Source organism: Odontesthes bonariensis, chromosome 19 (genome assembly GCF_027942865.1).
Source record: "Odontesthes bonariensis isolate fOdoBon6 chromosome 19, fOdoBon6.hap1, whole genome shotgun sequence".
NCBI lineage: Eukaryota > Metazoa > Chordata > Actinopteri > Atheriniformes > Atherinopsidae > Odontesthes > Odontesthes bonariensis.
In genome coordinates, this window is record NC_134524.1 from 20,175,465 (window position 1) to 20,192,248 (window position 16,784).

Sequence of the window (16,784 nt, forward strand, 5' to 3'; positions counted from 1 at the left end):
CTTAGAGCGACGTGAGGAGACCCAGCAGGGGGCTATTTCGTTTTATGGTTCGCTTTATTATAGCCCCTAAGCTTTGGAGTAGGCCACAGCTTCAGTTCTCTTAATTTAGTATCTTTTGTTGCCACCCACACTCAGATCATTTTTGATATTGTTGCTGTGTTGTCCATCAAGCAGTCTTTCAGTCTTTTTTTTCATTTTCTTTCAGGCTATCTTTAGCCAGTCTGCTTCTAGAAAACACACAAATGTCTGTGCAAGCTGGAAACCATTGCAGTTCCAATGAAACAGAGTTGAAGCGCACGGTTTCATAAAGCCAAACAGACTCAGCTGCAGGTGCATCTGGAGCGGATGAGCGGTCCTTCAATTCGATTTTCATTATCAATGTTAAGTGATTGATAATTGAATCCATTAAAGCAAATTAACCAATACGGCAGAAGACGAGGGGCATGGGGGGCAAAGAACAAAAACATCTGAGGATGTAGCTTGTCTGATTCAACCGACGGGTAACAAATTGGATTTAAAGGTTCGATTTAAGGGGCTAAATTTGTCAGTTAGCTTTGCACTTGCATATAAGCTGCGTAGGACGGACAAGATGAGACAAGGCCGCGCTACTGTATAAGACCTATACTTTAAAAGTACTTTTTTTAGAACTGCTTTCCATAATTCCTAATTCAACAGCAGCCGCAAAAGTCTTTTTCGTTTCAAATGGCTGATCTGCAGCCCCGTGGGCTCTACAGTTGCCGTGTGGTGACATTGCTTTGCATTGAAGGACGAAGACACGGAGTCAGCGTGACAGAGCAGAGGAGAGCAGGATGAGGAGAAAAGACGGGGGGAGGGGAGCAGAGCTGACAGGGAGGATTGACTAAAACAGACTGACATGCTGGACTCAGGCGGCCTGCTGACAGGATGGAACAGATGAAATGCCGTTGCTCGGAATGATAATAAATGCGCATTAAAGTAGCTTGGATTGATTTAGCTGGAGCGATTATCTGACACAGACGTACATCTGAGACGGGGAACCTGTTCACTGCAACAGATGAACTCAACAACTGTTGTCTGACAGCTGAAATGTGGAAATAGAGGCAAATCAGAAGCAAGACTTCCTTTTCTCTCCCTTCTCTCTCTCTATCTCTCAGTTAGCAACATGTACTCTGCGGTTTCTTGGCCTCCCTCCCTTCCAGCTCTCCACGAAAATCTCTCCATCTTTGTATTTCTCTTTCCACGGTGACAGACGGTGCCTCCTGTGCAGTTTAGCACTTATTACACGCTCTGAAACACACAGACTCGGAGAAACCGCAGCAGACAGGGAGAGCGATGGATGATGGAGAGAGTTAGGCCGATTACATGTTAAAGTCATCAGCAAACTGTATGTGAAAGGGTGTGTCCGTTAGAGAGCAGATTAAACATAATGGCAGAGTTAAATGAGACTCGTATCAGTTGTCGTGCGACTGCTTTTTCTGGCACCTCGTCTGTCTCAACTCTGAAAGCTGGTGGTTCGTTTACTTTTTCTAATGAAACCAGTTTGATGAAATATCGGTGTACAGCAAATCACAGTGAACAAGTAATATGCATTAGCATCAAGAGACAGAAGGTTAGCAAACCGCTCCGCAGTTCACTGACAGTTTTAGCATCTTTAAGCTAATTGTTTTGGTTTAATATCTTGTTTCGTCTCTGTTTTGATTCACTCTCTCTCGCTGCGCTTCACACTTACCTACGTTACCTGCTCAGTACTAAACTGCTGTCAAAGTCAGTGGCTAACGAGCTAGCATAGCATAGCTAAAGAGTGGAAGTAATGTATAGCAAAAGCAACTAAAAGGAGTGCAACATGTCTAACAGTTACTTAAAAAGAGCAAAATGGGAAAGATTAAAAAAAGAAGAAATACTAATGTCAACACAGCAATGTACAGATTGAAACAAACAAAAATGATACATCTTAGGCCTCAGTATGCTTCTTCGTCGCTATCCGTCAGCTCTCCGTCCTTTCGAAGTTCTCCGTCGGGAACATACGCAAGGCAATTCACCTCCCAATCAGTAGGCGTCGCTACGTTAAATGACCCAATCTCGCGACGTCTATCGTGAAAGTCGTTGATTGATTGTTTACTTTCCAGCTCCGTTCCACTCCTCACAGTGAACGATGGCGACCGAGAGAGAAAGACTGTTGTTGGAGTTAGAGCTTATTGATTTTAAAATGCAAATCATTTTGACCAAATGTTGACCGGCACACAGTAAACTCTTTCAAAAATGGCGGTGTTGTTGTTGTGAGAGGGAGGCGTTAAACCGGAAAAGTGATTCCGGAAATTATGTTGTTAGCCGACCAATCACAACCCTTGCGGTCTCCGTCGCCTCGACAGATAGATAGGAATTTTGGCCGACGCACGCAAGCGACGGAGAGCCTCTCCATAAATCAAGAGCATAAGATGACGCCAAACAGATCTTCCTTTGATTCACAAAGAAAACTTGAAGAGTGTCTCATCTTTGCTGGTTCACAAATATGGGCAACATGATGCAGCCCTAGTGTATGCTTTCAAATCAGCCTGCATGTCTTTTCTGCCATTTTACTACAGTAGCCCAGAGTGGACAAACCGGGCATCGACTTTGGAGGCTTTTTGGGTTTGTCCGTTGTAATTTTGCATTTCCAGTCGAAAGAGGAGGCTTGTGATTAAAGAATTATCGGTTCATTATTGGGGGAGATTCTGTGGTAGATTTGTTGTCCAGTTGAATGACCCAGTTTCAGCCGACCTTTAGCTGTTTGACAGATGGCCTCACATTGGACTCTAGAATACTACGGTAAACAGAGGATTCTAAGCTCGACTCAATCACTGGAATAATTGCAATCCCCAAAGGACACTGTTCCCGAAAGCTTGTGATTTGTTCAGATGCAACTCTGCAAACCTAAGCTGAGCTGCCATGTTCTTATTTGAGAAAAGAAGCATTCTTCTGATAACCCACTTGTGAATCATCTTTCTCTCTGTAGAATGATGGAAATTGTTTGGAAGTGGCCTCGTAACCTTTCCCAGGTTGATGCACAGCAGCAGCTCGGCTTTTCTAAGATCGATGCTGATGTCTTTACTCCTTGACATCCTGTCAACGCACACTTGGACGTCCAGAGCAGCAAACTGCCAAAGCTTTAAGAGAGGTGCTCACACCTGCTCGTCATCGGGGAATCAAGTGTGATTGATTAGCAGCACCCAGCTGCTGCTTAGCCTCGTAACTCTTACGCAAGCAGCGAGGGTGAACGCAGTTTTTCCCACAGTGCTTCTGCATTTTGGTTTAGTTTTGGGTTCAATAAATGAAAGCAGAGTGTAATGATTCGTGTGCTGCTGTTCACCAGAGGTTGAACTTAGATGGCAAGGGTCAGATGATTTTTTTATTTTTTTGTATGAAGCACTGATATGTAAAAGCCTACATTGAGAGAGGATGTACTTTCTTTTGAACACGTGGGGACATCCCGTTTAACTCTGTGGACTTCATTAAAAGTCTGACTCGAACTGTTTTGATCCTTCTGTCACAGTCTGTTGATCTCATTTTAATTGCTGTTTCTTAATAATCTGCCCGCCGTGTTGCTCGTCTGCTCCGCTGTTGCTGGAGACCATCTTGAGTGCCGAGGCTCTCAATTCTGACATTGTAGAAATGATCCGATTACAGACAAAGATTTTCTCGTGAGGAATTGATTCCTGTTGACATATTCAGCTTTTGAGCTCGTTCTTCTTGCTTTATCGATAAATTTGACGTTTTGCTCATTTGTTTTAGGATTTAAACTGTGTATGTGTGAGTTTTGAGTTCAGATATGTATTCCCCCTAAAGAGGCCACGCGTAGCATTTTAACTCATTTTAGAATCGTGCTTTTTTATATTTTCTGAAGCTGGTGAAGATGTTGCAGCAAAGAGGCAGAGCGTGGCTCAGAATACACAGACCGAATCAGCGCCAAATGCTAGTTAGCTCATCCGTACATGATTGCACATAGAAAGTGAAAATATATGACCGACTGTATCTTGATTATGTGAGGATAAAAATAATGGCAGGTTTAAGGGTAAAATGCATCTGAAGTCTGTTGTTTCAGTCCGTCTGCAGGGTTTCCACCATAAGATGAATACCTCTTTTTTTTTTTTTTTTTTTCCCCCTCTCGTTTGAACCTCACATTATTAAGTCTCGACTCTGCTTTCAACAACAACAAACAAATGCAATTCTCGCTTCAGGATAACCCTGAAGGAGCCCAGTCAGCGCAGAGGATTGCTCTGCTTGAGTGTCTTTTAGTTTGAATCTATAATTGAGTGAAATAAAGATAGAAATTGTATTGGTAGAACAAACAACAACAAAAAAAAAACACACACATATTCGGTATGTGCAAAACTATTAAACATGAATGCAGAGAAGGCGAACAATGGAAGCGGTGACTGTTTGCATGTGTGTGTGTTGGGGTTCTTTGGTAACTAATCATTTCCGTTTGAGACACACAGCATCCCCCCTGGGGTAGCTGTTCATTTTCTGATGAAAGTGCACGTGCACATAGGCACATACGCACAGTAACTCGCCCCCTCCCTCGTCTGATGTAATGCCAATCCTCCAGATAGAGTATCATCGGTTTATGAGAGCATGATTTATGCATCAGTGCGCGCACACACACACACACACACACACACACACACAAAATAAGCAATTTCAAAAGGTCCCATATTTCTGATTAAATGTCAGATAGAGTATGATGCTGTCAGATAGACAGTCACAGCTGTCCGTGTCATTTTTGTTGTCTAGTTTTAGCCTGAAAAAAGTCTAAAAGCAAAACCAGGGGAAGATAACCAACACACATTAAATATTCCAGATGTGTGTGTTGGCCACATTGTTTGTTTTGCAGCTTTAGTTTTGAATTTGGCCTGTTGCCATTTCACATTTTCTCTGGAGGGAGAAGTGACCACATCTTGTCGAATAGACTAAAAAAAACTTCTCTCCTTCACTCAACGTGATTGGAAAACATCGTGGCGCTACAGAAAGGTGGTAGGAAAAATTCACAAGAGTTTTAGAGAGGAAAGAAAAAGGCACAAATGTCGTCGCAGGCTGCTCACAGTTACCCCTCGTCCTCATATTTCTGCACACAAATCATAGTACAAATGGCTAAACATAATCTAGCATGGCTTTAAAAGTTGCAGCCACGAGGAACTGTGGGACGGAATATCCTTTCTTTCATAAGGGATGGTCGAATCTTTCCTACACTAAAGGAGATGTAAGAGGTAGCATCTCCTTTCCTTAGCACTTACCAAATTCAAACGGCTGCCACTCAAATACTTCAGGGTAATTTAATTCTGTTAGGATAGGCTATCCAACGAAACCCTATATTCAGACAACAGGGAGGAGCGCTAGCTAAGTTAGCGTTCAACATCTGTATTCATGCATTCATGCTAAGTTAGATATTACAGGAATGCTAATTATTTCCTCATGTATTGTCAGAACGCCCACACAGCTGTCAGGGCTTCAGCTTGAACTGCCACAGCACACAGGCGCTATAAAGGTGTCACGTTTTCTGGACCTTGCTTCACAGAGCCAGACTGGTGTGTCCGTTTTTTTTTTTTTCTTTTTCTCTCTTTTAGCTCATAGTTTTATATCCCAAAGTCTTCTTCTGCTCATGCCTTCCGGCACTAATTACTAATTAACTTTCACAAGGTCCCACAGCCCAAACAAAGTCCCAGAAGATATCAGCTACATGCAGTGTTTAATCACTCTGTGTGTGTGTGTGTGTGTGTGTGTGTGTGTGTGTGTGTGTGTGTGTGTGTGTGTGTGTGTGTGCGTGTGTGTGTGTGTGTGTGCGTAGGCCACAGTGCATGTTTAAGTGAGTTTGACACAACTGCGCCTATATCGCAGTGTATTCCACTGAGTAATTGTGTTAGGCTGGGAGTCAGTGCACACACACACACACACTTTATTCCTCTCCATGTACTTATTAGTCTTAGTTTTGATATATTTTTCATCATAATACTTGCTGCATGTTACTTTACCCGTGTTGACACTGCAGTTACAGTTTTCATGTATTTAGTTTATTAAAAACAAAAAACTGATAACGCGATGTGTTCATTGTGTCCTTACCTACAGGAGGCGTCACCATGACAACAGAAATGCAGGAGATCGCCATTACAGAGGGCAAGCCTTTACTCACGGGTCAGGCGGATCCTGCCAAGGTCAGAGATGGTTTCCATGGACTCGTACAGATAAATGTGAACTCGTGTTGCGCACACACGCATTTCCAAGCTCCAAATGTAAAGCTCACCTACATGCTGATTCAATATCAGCAAGCACACATCAGCTTGGACATTTGCCACATGATCTGAAACACGATCTGATTGCAGCAGCAAGCTGTGTGTATGTCCCAAGAGACAGAAAAACTACAGCTGGTTGATCCGTGTGTGTGTGTGTGTGTGTGTGTGTGTGTGTGTGTGTGTGTGTGTTACCATGTGACATTGCTGTACGTGTGGGCGTGAATGCACCAGTGTTTTGCGCTTTTGAGTCCGAGCAAACCCTACTTATGACAACATGTGTTCGTAGCACATATGTGAAAACTCTGGTGTGTGAATGCGAGCCTGCGTGTGTGTGTTTGAGTGTAAGTGTGTGTTTGCACACAGCTGCAGCGCTGGCTCATATGTGCCGGGCTGAAGTCAAAGCCCAGAAGGAGTGAGAGCAGATCCTCTGCTGCTCTGCTGCTCTGCTGCGCCGGGTGTTGCTGTGCAGATGCGTGGCTGCAGAGCAGAGCTGTTTGTTTCACGCTGCTGGCACCCGGTGGGCAGAAAGGGAACTGCAGCACTCACACAACAACAAGGTGGACAAGAGAGCGAAAAGAGTATATACTCTATTTTTTCATGATTATTATTGAGTGAGTGGTAAGCTAAAGTGTTGAAGGTGTGGGTTGTGGATCCTAACATTCTCTTATGGGCTCTCTTTTCCTTTTTGTCTGAAAAAAAAGATATCTCTCCTCTCCTTAAAAATCACGTCCTTTGTGTTGAATTTCCTACTAATCCACTATTTTATTCTGTCTCCCCTGTCTGTTTTTCATGTTGTCTGTCCGGATGGGTGTACTGGAACCAAATTTCGTTATGCTGTAAGGTGAAATGACAATAAATGTGATTCTGATTCTTTTACTTCTCACAGGATGTTGCTGAGTTGGCTGCGAGGATACTCCTCGACCAAGGACAGGTGAGACTGCAACATGTATATATAAGCTCAATTAAAACTGGATTTAACCAACACTGAAAAGTCACAAGACTGTGAAAAAAAACTGTTGAGGTGTGACCACCAGACAGATATTTTTGGGAACAGTCAACAGGGTCGCAAAAAAAGACACTTCGAAAAACGGAAGGTGCAAATTAACCGTAAACGACTCTATGAAGATTATGTGCCTGTGAGGAAATCAGAGACATGGCCGACATAACAACGGCTGAAACGCGGCTAATAAGATTTGTGGGATAAAGAGTAAAGATTTGACCTGAGAAAAGATGAAATGAGAGTGACTGTTGGTGGAGCTGATGGTGGAGGAGGTTTGCCGCCGTGGGCTTCTCGAATTAAGGATGAGCCAGTTGGATCTTCTCGGTTTAAGATTAAAACCTCATCATGAAACGATTTTAGTGTAGAATAGGCAAGGCAAGGCATCTTTATTTATATAGCGCATTTCATACCACAGGCAACTCAATGTGCTTTACATAAAGACAAGGCATTTAAAAGAACAGCATAAAGCAGCATAAAAACAAGCAATTTAAAGAGAAAAAAATGGAATAAAAATTAAAACACAGTTAAAAGCAATCAAAGAAGAGGGAAAAAAGAAAAATATAAACTCAACCATACGCACACCGAAAGAGAAATGTTTTTAACCTGGATTTAAAACTCCACTATCTGACCTGAGTCAGTAGATCTCAGAGCTCTACTGGGTTTATACTCTACTAGCATAGAGGATACTACTAGAATAGAGGTTGCAGTTGGCCTCACCTGACTCTAACCAACCAAAAAGAAGTAACATGTGGCTTTTTGACAAGTTTAAATGCTTTTAAAGAACCTGAATGACAAATATCAGGCTAAAATTTTGCTGAACAAACTGTCTCCGTGGCTCTCTGCAGGAGCACACCGTCGAGACCCCGCAAGGCGTCCTCCACGTGACCCTTCACGGCTCACGGACCACGCGCAGGCCCGCCATCCTCACCGTCCACGATGTGGGTCTGGACAGTGAGTAACACCCCCGCCCTCCCCTCTCTGTCTCAGTCTCTTTGTGTCTATAATCTCTCGCCCACTTTTGGCGTCTTCTTCACCCCACCACCTCTGTCTCTCCCTCCGTTGCAGGTAAGAGCTGCTTCTCTCCTCTGTTTAAGTTCGAGGAGATGCAGGAGATCGTGAAGAACTTCACCCTGATTCATATTGACGCCCCGGGACAAGAAGAGGGGGCCGCCGCCTACCCCGCTGGGTACGACATTCCCTCCGTGTCCTGCACTAACCTTGCCTTATTTTAAAAGTAAATTTGCCAGAAATGGAAACAATCTTCTGTGCAGGCTTAGAATTAATCCCCCTTTATGGGGGGAAAAAAAAAAAGCGTTCCCATCTCTCACATCCCCCCCCCCTCTCTGCCCGCTAATGCGTTCTTGTCAGAGGTTTAAACAAAATCCTCACTTTTCTCTCGCCATACTTCTTACCCACCCACCCCCTCCCTCCGTGTGATTATTTTAGCTGCTCAGGAGGATTTTGTTACATGTATTGCCCTGATTGGATAGAAGTCTTATACTGTGTATGTGCTATAAGTTACATCTAATAATCAACCAATCGGGTTACTACAAATATGAGCGATCCCAGGTCAGAAAACTTTCCCAACTCAAGATGATAACATTTTTTGGCCTATCGTTTCCAAGTTGATGCGCTTCACCAGATTTGTGCTTGCTGTTGTAGTTACCAGTATCCCTCCATGGAGACCATCGCAGAGATGATCCCTGCAGTGCTGCAGTTTTTCAAGTGAGTCGGGCCGAGTTTCATTGGACTTAACTCAGACTGTTTCTGCTGTGCACAGAATGTCAGTAACTGCCTCCTTCAGTTCAGTCGTGTGCTAACTTACTGTCTCCCTCCGCCAGCTTCCGCACTGTAATCGGAGTGGGAGTGGGAGCGGGAGCGTACATCCTCTCCAAGTTCACAGTGAGCATCATCTTTATTTGTCTGAGCTGTCACTATGAGTCATGCTGTCTGCCTCACAGCCTCTGTTTCTAACACATAAATAGTCGCTGTCAGGGTTTGATGTTTAAGAAGCCAAGCGGCTGCAGAACACGGTCGTGTCCTGTGTTATTCTCCTAAACACGATCTTTGTGTTACCAGAATAAGCAACGGTGCTTTAATTAATCTTAATCTTCTTTTTGTACATTTCTTGGATGCTTTCTTCTAATTATAAAGAGCGCACTGCTGACGCTGCTCACTACACTTCCCATGAGTTCAGTCCGATAGTGACTTGCAGATAATGTAATTATTACAGTAGAAATAGTAGTTTTCAGTACTTTAACATATCATATACTCATTGTAGCTCCTCCAGTGATAGGCATGAGGCAAGATATTCTTTATCTAAATACTGGGCTTTATTGATGGTCAACCCGTGAGAACTGGGTAAAAGAAAGAAAATATAAATTAACAAAAAAATAATGCTGTATGCATGTCTCATACATCTTTCGTCATAACATAGCATAGATTAAGCTAAACACTTTACAGCTTGCTTAAATGACTTAAAAATGGCGCATGTGAACACAGTCTTCACACAAATGACACCTTCACTGCAGATAAATAGAAACAACAGCTAACCAACCTCGTTGCTGCTTATCACAAAAGGTGCTAAATGTCTTTGGAATCCTCATCTTTTCTTCTATCTTCTGTCTATTTCTGCTTCTTTATTCCATATTCCAAAACCACAACAGACAGAAATGATAATACGGTGGTTGGTTCGTGACGGTGCGTCGCTAAAAGCAATCGGGCGAAACACACTCGGAGGAACAAATAATAAGTTCCGTCCACCTGTAAACATATACGATAGAGAATAAACTAAGTGCTGAGACAGAAAATAAATTGGAGACAGGGGCAGTTACACTCATAAACTCTGTATACTATATAAACTGCAACAAGAAAAATCTGTTATCTTTTCATTTATTTGAACCTTTGTTGAACAGAGACGATTAAAGCCACGCTGTTGTATTTCGCGTAAATTGAGGTGTGAAAAAACAGATTCAAGTTTTTAAAAGTAGTGTTTTTTTATAGCATAGTAGATTCTTCCTTCCTGAGGTTTTATCAGTAAACGGGAGGTACGACCTGTCCTTCGCATGGGAGCTTTTGAGTACTTCTTCTTCAGTCTGAATACGCTGAGCGTGACTTTTTTTTTTTTTCTTTTTCTGTCTCCAGCTTGCAAACCCAGACTCGGTGGAGGGTCTGGTTCTGGTCAACATCGACACTAACGCTCGAGGCTGGATGGACTGGGCCGCTCATAAGGTTCTTAATGTTCCGTTTGCTGTCAGATTTGCTTTGATTGTTTACTTGCTTCCGTCTTCCTGTTGAGTCGGGACTGCGGTGTCCCGTCCGCAGAACCCTGCTATTTAAATCAAGTTTCGCCCTAATGGGAGTTCTTTCTCAATTTCACTTTAGCCACCAATATGAAATTAGGTCTGTGTCCCACAGTGCTATTGACTTTATTAAACATGATGTCGTATTCTATTCCAGTGTTATTGATTGTCTCGTCTCCCTCTGCAGCTCAGCTCTGTGACTTCCTCCCTCACTGAGCAGATCCTGTGTCACCTTTTCAGCCAGGTACAACATGTCAATACGGCCGTATGTTCACAGCACGCAGCGGTGACGTTAGCTTGGAAGAGTTAGCTGAAAATCCCTGGTCCTTTTTGAGTTGTTGCTGATAAAGGCTGAACTCCCACTCTTAGGAGGAGCTGTCGGCGAACTCGGATGAAGTGCAGTCTCACAGAGAGCGCATCTCCAAAGCTGCAAATCTGGTCAACATAGAGCTCTTCTGGAAGACTTACAACAGGTGAAACACTCCCACCAGTGTGAGTACATAAATATGAACAATGCTGCCCGTTAAACAAAGACTCAACATCATGTTGGTGTGCCCCCCCCCCCCCCCCCCCGCAGTCGCAGAGACCTGATCCTTGACCGCACCTGCACCTTCAAGTAAGAATCTTTTTTTCTTCTTTTAGAAATATCTGAAATATTTCATTTAAATTCTACCAGCCTGACTTTTGGTGTGTCAACCTCAGGTGTCCCGTGATGTTGGTGGTGGGGGATCAAGCTCCATACGAGGAGGCTGCTGTGAGTTTAGCTTGTGTTGTACAGAGGTTCGTTTTGCTGCGACTGCTCGGACAGGCTGGTGAGGTTTACTGTGCCTTCTTTCTCTGACCACCAGGTGGAGTGCAACAGCAAACTGGACCCGACAACAACCTCCTTCCTCAAGGTGAACCTCCTGTTTTTTTTTTCCTTTAGCTGTTCCCCTTTCTTTTCATTGCCTCCGTTCTTTCGCTTCAACTCACATCTTCCGTTTTGTCGCAGATGGCCGATGCCGGTGGCCTCCCCCAGCTCACTCAGGTAAAAACCAAGTATTTCTGCGGTCGGCTGCCACTTCATGTCACCAGTGTGCATTAGTTCAGGTAAGATTTGGTGTTTCGATCGAACGTGTAACCTGATTTTTATTTTTATTTTTTTTCTTCACAGCCCGCTAAACTGACTGAGGCTTTCAAGTATTTCATCCAGGGCATGGGCTACAGTAAGTTGACTGTAGTGAACGGTGGTTCAAAAGTTTCTGTTTCCTAATACTGTGAGGGTTTATCATTCACTTCCCCTCTATTCAATTCAATACAGTCAATTTGATAAATCACACGTCACCAGCTTTAAAAACAGCTTTATAATCGGCAAGTTAGCGAGTTTGTCAGCCTACCTTTTTAAGAAAACAAACGTGGTGACATGTTGGACAAACCGCAGCTCATCCTCACCGTCTTTCTCGGTCCTTTTACAGAAAACTCAATTAAAATGTAAGATCCCAAAAATCCGAGGCAGTTGTGAGTTTGTGTGATTAAAAAGCATCAGCTGTGAGTTAAACTTAAAGTCAAAACAAGAGACTTCATGGTGTGTTTAAGGTCCATCCTTTACATTCAGAAACACACACATGGACTTGAATGGCCTTGACTGTTTTTTAAAACATTATTCCAGTCTTGTTTTTCTCTGTGTTTTTCTTATTGACGACACGCTGATAAGGTGGGGGTCCTGCTATAATCCTCAGAGTGCTCCTTTTTCTCTCTGCCAGTCCTGGTGAAATCAATCTTTCATCAGTCAGCATTTGGACACGACACTAGAAACAAATTGACTTATTGGGATACTCCAACCTGAGCTGGACCTTTAAGATTCAGTGTAAACATGTTAGTGTGACTGAAATCGTACAGAACTGAGCTTCTGATAACTAGAACAACACACCCAGAGAATGTGGTCAGGGTTCAAATCCCTCCTGCAGGTGCACACTCAGTTAGGCTCCTGCTGATTTAGGCAGAAGCAAAGTGTGAGCTTATATTAATACAGCCAAATTCTCGACAAAGCTGCTCTCATTCATGAATAGATTTCCAGACTGTCGCTCTGCTCTAATAAAGTCCTGATGTCAACATGATCTCAGCGTTTCTTCTGTCTCTCTGTTTCCCGACAGTGGCCTCCTCTGTCATGACCCGCCTCTCCCGCTCCCGCACCACCTCCCTCTCCTCCTCCTACTCCATGGATGGGTCCCGCTCTCGCTCCCGCACCCTCTCCCAGGGCTCGCAAGGCGGCCAGATGCCGCCCAGCCCCTCCCAGACGATGGAGGTGTCCTGCTGAAGAGAACGCAACGACAGAGAGTGAGAGCGGGAAAGAGAGGAGGGCGAAAGCGAAAGGAAGGTACAGGTGAAGCATGACAAAAAATGCAGGAGAAAGACAAGTGGCTTTCTTATGTGTCATTACACGACTCCCATTATTCCCCACAAGAGCAGAGTAGAAATAGAGGCAGAGAGAAGGAGGGAGGGAGGAGGAGAAATGTGGATTTTAGTGGAGGATAGAATAGAGAGCTGTCCTCCAGTCCTTCTCTTTACGTCCCCCAGCTGAAAGCAAACTCCACTGGGCTGCTTTACAGTGAAGCACAGCCTCTAGAAACACAGCAAGATGAATAAATCTAAGAACGGAGGTAAAGAAAGGCAAACCAGTCCTCTTTCCCTCCCTCTGCTGGAGCCTCTGTCAGCCCTTCAATTTAGATTCAGTGCGGCACTTAGAAGCCGCGCACCTCGCGTTAACCGATAGTAATAATCCTGAAAGCGGTGATGTTTGTTGATGCTGATGATTACATGTCCATGATGATGATGATGAGGATGGTGATGATGATGATGAGGATGGTGATGATGTAATAGAAAAAAAAATATCTGTAACACTTTCCTCTTTATTACATGAGGACTTTAATATGACATAGATGAAAAAAAAAAAAACATACTATAGCAGAGATACTTACAACATTGTGTGTCGACCACTTTTTAAGCTAGTTTTTGTTGTGTTTTTTTTTGTTGTTCTTTCTCTGATTGGATATTATCTTGTAATTTGTAATCTGTCTCAGCAAGGGGCCGGAAGCTTCTGATTGGTTGACCCGTCATGTTGGGTGACAGCCAATGAGAGCCACGATAGTGACTACTTCTTCCTTGATGTTGCCAGGTTGTTTATGTCTTCCATTTGCCCCGTCTATATGTGAGTTGTTTTTCTTTCTTTTTTTGTTTGTTTTTGATTGGATTGATAGGAGGCGGGCAGGAAGCTTCTTTTCTTTTTTTTTCTTCCCTTATTCTGGACCGTTTGGAAGTTGCATACCTGGTGTCGGCCCGTGTGAATATTGACTGGATAACTTTTTTTTTTTTTTGTTCTTTCGTAATCTACTAATGGGTTGCGTGAATGTGAGCGTCTGAGCGGAAAAATGTGAAACGGTGAAACTGGGGGTGTTTGTGCGCTTTAGCTACCCGGCATGCTATTGTGAGCAGCAGTCGCACATTAAGTAAAGCTTCCAAAGTTGCTGTCTGTCTCGCTCCGCCCATTGTAATATCCACAGGTCCGTGCTAATCCCCAGCTATGAAGGATATTGCACTGCAGCGCTAGATGACGCCAGAAGGGGTCACTGTGTTCATTATGTGGGTTAGCATTAGCCCGTCTATGGATACCTACTAACAGACCCAGCCAAAATACTTGGCATCATCGAGGCGAAACCAACGCGCGCTCTTTCACGCCAAGAAACGGCTTTATTGGAGCAGGAAGGTCAAGACAAATGCATTTGCATGCGATAGGTCTGTGAATGCCTGAGGAGGTGAAAGGGATTGCTGTTATCCAGTAAAAAGTACAATTAGCTCAGCGAGGAGGGTGGAAGGATAGGGTCCATGAAGAAATCCTGTCTGAGACCAGTTAAACCCCCCTCCCTTCGATTTAACAATGACAATGAACCAGCCCCTTCACTGCCACCACGCACAAGGTCTACTATTTATGAGGAGGCGAAAGAGCGTTTGAGCCTTCAGCCAACTGGCTGCGACCAAAAAGCATCATGTACTGCCAAAAGTAAGCAATTAGAGGGGTGTGTTTTTTTTAGTTTTTTAGTCCAAATTCTGCCATGAGAATCGATATATACTCCAAGTGATTCTACCCTCCCTCTAAATTGTTGATTTATCACGACAAAGCTCACCACTGCCCTGTGACGCGTAGCCATTAAGCTGTACTTGTAAAGGAATCTGTATTTGGGATCAAGCACGTGCAGGTTTTTTTTTTTTTTTTAAGTTTTTTTTTTTCTAAGCTTGTTCTGATGCAGCTCTTTTTTCATATAAGAAATAATTCTTTCTAACGATTGAGCTGGAGGTTTCCTGTTTCTCGCACATGCCTCACTGCTCCTTTCCCAAACCTTTCCGATGATACGGAGGGACGATGTTGACGAGAGTGACAGGACAGAAGTCGGCCTCAGAATTGAGCTTTGGTAGTGGACGGGACGAGGACGGCAGCATCCTGTTTAAATCCAGTCCCCATCTGATCCATCAGCGGTTGGTAACAACTGTTCAAATCCGGGCGACTGGATAATTTGCGCCGTGAGTGTACAGTGTGACGTTGAGTAGGATGCTGTTTGTTTTTGAGGCTCGTTCGATTTCAGGAATGTAAATGTTTGGCTTGTTCCAGGCTGAAATTAAAACTCAAATCAAATCAGAGATTCCAGGTGGAACCTTGAAAATGAAAACGGAGCGCTGCTTCCCTCTGGAGGTTCGAGCAGGGTTGTGTGATTGGAAACGCTTGTCCATGTTGTCTTCTGTTTTGTAAGTCACACTTTACTGTGATCGCATCTTTCTTTTCTTCTACATTTTTGGAAGTCCCTCTTTTTCTTTTTTCTAAATCTGTGTGACGTGTTAGTTTACTGTCCCGGTGTGCTCACAAGTTAGTTAATCGTGTGATAGTGTAACTTTTTTAGCATTAGCGCTTATAATAAGGGAGAATAATAATAATATTAATATAATTAACAGCAAAAAAGATGAAAAGCTAAGAGAATAAAATCAGATTTACTTGTGTGGCTGATTTCTCTTTGTAACACAATGAACATCCTGAAAAAACAAACTTAATAAAAGATTGTTTCCTGTCGTCTGTGATATTTACAGCTGCCTTCTCATTTCTGTCTTTTCAGACTTATTTGATCAGATAATACCTCATTTTGTGTGTTAAAAAGTAACAGAAGTACTCCAGAAGAAGCGATCGTTACCTACATCTCTCCAAAGTATCATTATCACCACATTATGGCCTCATTACAATAGCACCAGTTTTACATTCTGTCTTTGAAGTTGAAGCTGGAATCACCAAAACTGGATTTGAGCATAAGATGTTCCCCGACTGCAGTAGTCAGGACGTCCCAAAAGAGGACCACAGATGAGAAGATCCACTGAACCAGCATCCAGTTGGTTTGAGAAAAAGAAGTCTGAGGTGGTGCGTTTGCCTTCAAATTCTCCAGATCTCAATCCATTTGAATACCTGTGGAATGTGGTGAACTTTAGAGTTCATGCCTCCACAGTTTGGGGCTGTTTTGTCAACAAAAATCAGATGTACTCGACATTAGGTGGTTTATTAATTAGTAATATCACAGTCAACATGCCTATATGCAATCATTTTACAGTCTATATCTTTAAAGGCTTCAAAAAGCTCTATAAGTCTATAGTTTTATACACCGGAGGTATGCAGGTTGACAGATTTTTTTTCTTTTTCTTATATCAATCATAAAGTTATTTATTAAGCATTTCATTGCTCACTTTCCAGAATTTTTTTTTTCCTTGAGTAAGGGAGATGTATTTGCATTTTTGGACAAATAGGAATCCTTTATGGGTGATTTACTCATATTTAAGAAGAGAACTTATTTGCATATTCAGAAAAAAAACTTCCTCCCTAAAATATCAACAATGGTGACATCTGTCAGGCCTTTTCACCTTTCTTGGCCTAAATGCATGCAGTACATCTTGTGGCCTTTGGTGGCAGCACCGAGCAGAGTTCTTCGAGTCTAGAATTTGGCGCATTCTAATTCGCTACAATTCGCCACTTTTGTATTGGAAAATCATCTGGTCGAGTCAGAATAATGCGCATCAGCACGTTCCGGTGATGTCATTTTATTTCGCTAGAATCGTCATGTTTGATGGAAAACCAACCGAACGCATCTTATATCGCAACAAAGTAATGCAATATAACTTTTAATTCGCTACAGAATCTGATGGAAAAAGGGTCTAAGAAAATAATAACAGTTA

The 16,784-nt window shown here is 43.0% G+C and overlaps 2 protein-coding genes across 4 annotated transcripts in view; one reads left to right on the forward strand and one right to left on the reverse strand.

Moving 5' to 3' along the window:
- The window catches only part of ndrg2 (NDRG family member 2), a 41,180-nt gene extending 25,541 nt beyond the window's left edge, over positions 1-15,639 (forward strand). For 2 of the 3 annotated variants that reach the window (XM_075451879.1, XM_075451880.1), the window contains exons 2-16: positions 6,079-6,164; positions 7,129-7,173; positions 8,088-8,193; positions 8,308-8,428; positions 8,905-8,967; positions 9,084-9,144; positions 10,387-10,473; positions 10,732-10,788; positions 10,914-11,017; positions 11,122-11,160; positions 11,247-11,298; positions 11,393-11,440; positions 11,536-11,571; positions 11,698-11,749; positions 12,677-15,639. In XM_075451879.1, the coding sequence (XP_075307994.1) occupies positions 6,090-6,164; positions 7,129-7,173; positions 8,088-8,193; positions 8,308-8,428; positions 8,905-8,967; positions 9,084-9,144; positions 10,387-10,473; positions 10,732-10,788; positions 10,914-11,017; positions 11,122-11,160; positions 11,247-11,298; positions 11,393-11,440; positions 11,536-11,571; positions 11,698-11,749; positions 12,677-12,840 (1,110 nt within the window). In that variant the 5' untranslated portion in view covers positions 6,079-6,089 and the 3' untranslated portion in view covers positions 12,841-15,639. The remainder of the gene's footprint in view (positions 1-6,078; positions 6,165-7,128; positions 7,174-8,087; positions 8,194-8,307; positions 8,429-8,904; positions 8,968-9,083; positions 9,145-10,386; positions 10,474-10,731; positions 10,789-10,913; positions 11,018-11,121; positions 11,161-11,246; positions 11,299-11,392; positions 11,441-11,535; positions 11,572-11,697; positions 11,750-12,676) is intronic. The other variant, XR_012767625.1, reaches the window with a different exon arrangement.
- Positions 1-16,784, reverse strand: part of LOC142368394 (uncharacterized) — a 146,255-nt gene that overhangs the window by 106,778 nt on the left and 22,693 nt on the right. The gene's annotated exons all lie outside the window — the stretch shown is intronic.